This window comes from Bactrocera tryoni, unplaced genomic scaffold (assembly GCF_016617805.1).
Source record: "Bactrocera tryoni isolate S06 unplaced genomic scaffold, CSIRO_BtryS06_freeze2 scaffold_7, whole genome shotgun sequence".
Lineage (NCBI taxonomy): Eukaryota > Metazoa > Arthropoda > Insecta > Diptera > Tephritidae > Bactrocera > Bactrocera tryoni.
In genome coordinates, this window is record NW_024396366.1 from 970,578 (window position 1) to 976,786 (window position 6,209).

Here is a 6,209-nt window from a genome sequence, read left to right on the forward strand (position 1 = left end):
TCCGTTGTTGACATCGTCCAAGACTCTGCACCATATAGCAAGACGGGAATTATGAGTGACTTATAGAGTTTGGTTTTTGTTTGTCGAGAGAGGACTTTGCTTCTCAATTGCCTACTCAGTCCGAAGTAGCACCTGTTGGCAAGATTTATCCTGCGTTGGATTTCTAGGCTGACATTATTGGTGGTGTTTACGCTGGTTCCAAGATAGACGAAATTATCTACAACTTCAAAGTTTTGACTGTCAACAGTGACGTGAGTGCCAAATCGCGAGCGCGACGACTGTTTGTTTGATGACAGGAGATATTTCGTCTTGCCCTCGTTCACAGCTAGACCCATTTGTTTTGCTTCCTTGCCCAGTCTGGAGAAAGCAGAACTAACGGCGCGGGTGTTAAGGCCGATGATATCAATATCATCGGAATACGCCAGCAGCTGTACACTCTTATAGAAGATGGTACCTTCTCTATTTAGTTCTGCGGCTCGAACTATTTTCTCCAGAAGCAGGTTGAAAAAGTCGCACGATAGGGAATCACCTTGTCTGAAACCTCGTTTGGTATCGAACGGCTCGGAGAGGTCCTTCCCGATTCTGACGGAGCTTTTGGTGTTGCTCAACGTCAGCTTACACAGCCGTATTAGTTTTGCGGGGATACCAAATTCAGGCATCGCGGCATAAAGGCAGCTCCTTTTCGTGCTGTCGCAAGCAGCTTTGAAATCGACGAAGAGGTGTTGTGTGTCGATTCTCCTTTCACGGGTCTTTTCCAAGATTTGGCGCATGGTGAATATCTGGTCGGGTGTTGATTTTCCAAGGTCTAAAGCCACATTGATAAGGTCCAATCAGTTTGTTGACGGTGGGCTTTAATCTTTCACACAATACGCTCGATAGAACCTTATATCCGATGTTGAGGAGACTAATCCCACAGTAGTTGGCGCAGATTGTGGGGTCACCTTTCTTATGGATTGGGCATAGCACACTTAAATTCCAATCGTTGGGCATGCTTTCGTCCGACCATATTTTACAAAGAAGCTGATGCATGCTCCTTATCAGTTCGTCGCCGCCGTGTTTGAATAGCTCGGCCGGCAATCCGTCGGCCCCTGCCGCTTTGTTGTTCTTCAGGCGGGCAATTGCTATTCGAACTTCTTCATGGTCGGGTAATGGAACGTCTGCTCCATCGTCATCGATTGGGGAATCGGGTTCTCCTTCTCCTGGTGTTGTGCGTTCACTGCCATTCAGCAAGCTGGAGAAGTGTTCCCTCCATAATTTAACTATGCTCTCTGCATCAGTGACTAGATCACCTTTGGGGGTTCTACAAAAGTATGCTCCGGTCTTGAAACCTTCTGTAAGCCGCCGCATTTTTTCGGAGAATTTTCGAGCATTACCCCTGTCGGCCAGCTTATCAAGCTCTTCGTACTCACGCATTTCGGCCTCTTTCTTCTTCTGTCTGCAAATGCGTCTCGCTTCCCTCTTCAACTCTCGGTATCTATCCCATCTCGCACGTGTAGTGGTCGATCGTAACGTTGCGAGGTAGGCAGCCTGTTTTCTCTCCGCTGCGACACGGCACTCCTCGTCGTACCAGCTGTTCTTTTGCACTTTCCGAAAACCAATGGTTTCGGTTGCAGCCGTCCGTAAGGAGTTCGAAATGCCGTCCCACAGTTCCCTTATACCGAGTTGTTGACGAGTGCTCTCAGAGAGCGGGAATGCAAGCCGAGTAGAAAATCGTTCGGCTGTCTGTTGTGATTGCAGCTTCTCGACGTCGAACCTTCCTTGTGTTTGTTGGCGTGCGTGTTTTGCTGCACAGAGGCGGGTGCGAATCTTAGCTGCAACAAGATAGTGGTCCGAGTCGATGTTAGGACCTCGGAGCGCACGCACATCTAAAACACTGGAAACGTGTCTTCCGTCTATCACAACATAATCTATCTGGTTGGCCGTTTTTTGATCCGGAGACAGCCAGGTGACTCGATGTATCTTCTTATGCTGGAATCTAGTACTACAGATAACCATATTTCGGGCCCCGGCGAAGTCGATCAGCCTCAACCCATTTGGGGATGTTTCCTCGTGGAGGCTGAATTTACCGACCGTAGTGCCAAAGATACCTTCTTTGCCCATCCCGGCGCACTGTGTTGCGGCTAGTGGAAAAGTAACTTTTCTCCGATTATTTTTTTCAGTGTTTTTAATTATGCAATTTTGTCACAGACATTCCAAGTAAACAAAAAACACATAAAGCTTATTTTTATGTTGGCCCGTTGATTTTTAATTGATTTTAGAAGTCAAACAAAATTTTCACGAAAAGAGGGGATTTGATTTTGGTGACAGATATTTTGATTCGGAAAAAAAATCTGCCTTCGGACAAGTATCTTCTGTAAAACAAAGGAATGTTGTTTGAGACATTTTCTTATGCACCTTTTTTAGAGCGAAAACCCGACTAACGGTCCATTTTTCCTTTAAATTTGGGTTAGGTAATCAATATCTAAAAAGTCCCAGAGAGTCCCAGTTCCAAACCACTACAGAAATGTTACATAATTTGTTTTCAACGAAAAAAAATCAGCTGCCCATACCTGCCCTCCTGGGAGTTATAGCGACTTTAGTATATCACTCTCAGTATTTATTCCATAGAAATATAACGGAAATTCTCGGAATCACTTATTTTTTTTATTCTACATTTATTCTAGCACTCCACAAAAATGAGCATAACTCTCTTTAAACTGAAGCTATTGACTTCAAAGCGGTATCAAATTAAAGCTTTTATTGCCACCTTTCAAATAAAAAATGAAATAGATTTTGGTTTCATATAAAATTTCAGAGTTTATCAACAAATATCGAAAAATCATGAAAATTTGACGTTTATAATTCTTGTTCGGACCACCCTATACTTTATTTAAAAAACTAATCAAAGGGTATTTATCAGAAATAAAAGAAGAATTAAAATACATTTTTTTTGTAAATTTTTCGAACAACTTTTTTTTTTTTACTTTTGTTGAAAATTTGACCCAACAATTTTTTTCGGTGTAAATTTCTTTTTCACTCATTCTGTTTGGGATTTCATTCTGACCAATCTGTAGAAGTTTCTCATCGATACAATTAAAATTACAGTTTAGGCAATATGATTTCCAAAAAATTCCGGTTTCGCAACACTGTGCGGCGTTAAAGTCGCCAAGCACGATTTTGACATCGTGGCGGGGGCAGCCCTCATAAGTGCGCTCCAAGTACTCATAAAAGGCATCTTTGGTCACATCGTCCTTCTCTTCCGTCGGGGCGTGGGCGCAAATCGCTTTGATGCGGATTGTGGCTAGACGTTCATTCACCGGAGTGAATGATAGTAGTCGGCGACGGAGTCTCTCTCCCACCACGGATCCTACACCAAACTTGCGCTCCTTTATATGGCCACTGTAGTAAATGTCACAAGGACCTACTCGTCTCTGTCCTTGTCCCGTTCATCGCATTTCTTGGACGGCGGTGATGTCAGCCTTTATTTTTACGAGGACATCAACCAGCTTGGCAGCGGCACCTTCCCAATTAAGGGACCGGACATTCCAGGTGCATGCCCTCAATTCGTAGTCCTTATTTCGTTTGCCATGGTCGTCATCAAAAGGGGGGTCTCTCTTCCGAGGCTGTTTGCTAATTTTCATTGGTAGAATTTTTTACGTGGCGGGTCCCAAACCCAGCGCACAACCCTGCGGAGGGGATGTTTCGCCTTCTCACATTAGCTCGCCTTCAAACGGATGTTCTTAGGCTACCCAGAGGATACTTGGTCAAAGACCGGAAGTAGTGAGCTGCTTGAGTCATATGTAAAAGAATCGTTTCTGGCCACTCCCAAGTGAATGGCGATCAGAGAACTTTCCTCACTTGCGTGAACTTCTACATATGACTCCATCCTCCATCCTCCTCTACATATATGTATATAAATATTCAAGTTTATTCTTGCCCAAACGTCTGGTTACCCTAATGAAGCAATAAGCAGGATGGCAGATCAAAATATAGAATAACGGCTTATGACGCCATTGTGTGTAGAAACTGACGATTCGGATCTTCCGGAAAATTTAAAAACCTCGGCTTACGCCAAATATGAAAATTCCCTTGACCAATATGAAGAGACGAAAGCTATGATCTCTGATCAATTAAACTTGACAAAGTCAAATGCACCAACTTCACAACTGGGAGTAGAGCTACCACAAACACAAGCCCAAGAGGCAAGTGCAGGTATTCACCTCAAAGTGCCAGCATGCGACACAGAAATATTTCATGCAGGTTATATCATCTTACTCAGCTGTCACCCGTAACAACTCTGCTCTATATGCACAAACACAAGAATCGCCCGCTCAAAGTAGCACCGACACCAAACCAATAAATCGGCAACGACAACGAAGAGAACTAATAAGTTATGAAAGCTTACCTTCAGACTACGACGTCACTCCTTCAACATCGAAGCCTTTGCCTAAACCAGAGATGGGCAAATGAAATGTATGGATGTATTGGTAACCGCGAGCGTAAAGTGGCTACCAGCGTTTAAAAAACTGCGGCAAGTTTCAGTTTATATGATTTTGCTTCTGCTACTGCTTCTGAAAAAATCAGAAGTCGCAGTCGAAGCATAGACAAAAATCAAACAGTTACGAAAATCACAAATCAGCATAAGTCGCCGTTATTCGTTTTTCTGCTTTCTGCTTTGCTGTAGCTTTCGATTGTATACATAAGTTGCCGCAGCAGCTATCGACAACTTTTGACAGTCGTCGGCAGTCACAGTCGCGAAAAACGAGGCATTCGACTTATTGTTGCTTTTGATTTTTGTCGCTGTTGCTTTCGATCAGCAGCGTAAGTCGAAAAAAGCAAGAAGCGTCCGATTCGTGGAAGTCACCGGCAGTCGCCGTCTTGTTCTTTTTGCTCTTTTGCTTTTACTTGCAATTAGAAGTTCTTTCGGAAGTCGTCAGCAGTCGAAGCCTCAAAAAACGAGGCATTCGACTTATTGTTGCTTTTGATTTTTGATTTTGACGCTGCTGCTTTCAATTAGAAGCATAAGTAAAATAAGCAGTTGAGAAAAGAAGTACATACAAATGTATATTTTTATAAAAACTTCAATGATTAAACGTGTATGTACATATGTATATTAAAAAAAACATTATAATTTTAAATTATTCATCTTCATCTTCAAAAAGAGGCAAGGTGTCGATGGCATGGTCCAAAAAACTGGGATTTAGTTTGACCAATAATATGTTCTCAAGAACATCCTGGCTTAAGCGGTTGCGGTAGTCAGTAAGCACCAGTCTGAGCGCGGAGAATGCTCGTTCGATTGATACCTGTTATAAAATAATCAAAAGAATAAAAATGCTTCAATTAATTACGTCATTCGCATTTTACCTGAGTTGGTGGTACAGCATAACAAACATTACTTATGGCGTATAACTCCTGATCTGTGTACTGCTTTTCCTTCCAGTAAGTTAATACGTCAGTGTCAAGCCTTTGATATGGAAGCTGGAGATTTTCAATTTTGGAATAAACATCCATAGTACTGTTTCCTTCCGTTTGAACCCCTTGCGATAGGTATGCCTCCAACAATGCGTCTTCTTCATCAAAAAAATAATTTTCCATTTGAGTTTTGGAGGAGTTCGGAGTTGTGCACATATTGCCAGTAGGGTTTAAACTACATAGTCTGTCCCAAATGTATTTCAAATGAATGATTGCATCATTTTTTTGTTGCAAGGACAATATATGCTGAAACCGGGGATCCAAAAACAAGCACGAAATTAAAAATTTGTTTTTTAACAATATTTCGGTTCGTTTTTCTATAGAACTTATAATTTGATTTCCAATCGTTTTTGTTAATTGCTGACTTGATTCTCTTACTATTTTCTCCGTAGATATTTTCAGCTTAAGCCATTGGGCGTAGAAATTACTGTAATGCAATTGTTCCTCTTGAAATTTTTTTATTGTTTTTTGCAAGGGGCTAAACACTTTGCAATAAGTCTCAATAAATTCCCAAAACGATGAATCTATATCAAAATTTTCTTCCGGTGTTTTGTTTTTATTGGATTCAATTTTGCTTAAAATGTCTTTCGCTTCTATCAAGTTTTCTAACATTGTAAAGGTAGATCCCCATCTGGTTGGACAATCAAGTTGTGGCATTTTCAATTTTTTCAGTTCAAATATTTCACGATACCCGTTGGACGTTTTTTTTATATATTTTGTCAAATTTCTGCAATTCAATAACGACTTCAATATGTCCA

General features: G+C 41.6%; 1 protein-coding gene across 1 annotated transcript; it reads right to left on the reverse strand.

Annotated features, from left to right (window-relative positions):
* Positions 1-5,082: 5,082 nt before the first annotated feature.
* Positions 5,083-5,687, reverse strand: LOC120781740. The gene is made up of 2 exons (XM_040113973.1): positions 5,344-5,687; positions 5,083-5,282 (listed from the first exon to the last, which is right to left on the reverse strand). Exons 1-2 carry the CDS (start codon positions 5,605-5,607, stop codon positions 5,118-5,120), a joined length of 429 nt encoding a protein of 142 aa, XP_039969907.1. The 5' UTR covers positions 5,608-5,687; the 3' UTR covers positions 5,083-5,117.
* Between the last annotated feature and the right edge of the window lie 522 nt (positions 5,688-6,209).

Excerpts from the sequence above, each read along its gene's own strand:
- LOC120781740 (XM_040113973.1), bottom strand. The coding sequence starts at position 5,607 with ATGTGCACAACTCCGAACTCCTCCAAAACTCAAATGGAAAATTATTTT. Across the intron at positions 5,283-5,343 it reads ATGCTGTACCACCAACTCAG|GTATCAATCGAACGAGCATT; the intron begins GTAAAATGCGAA and ends ATTTTATAACAG.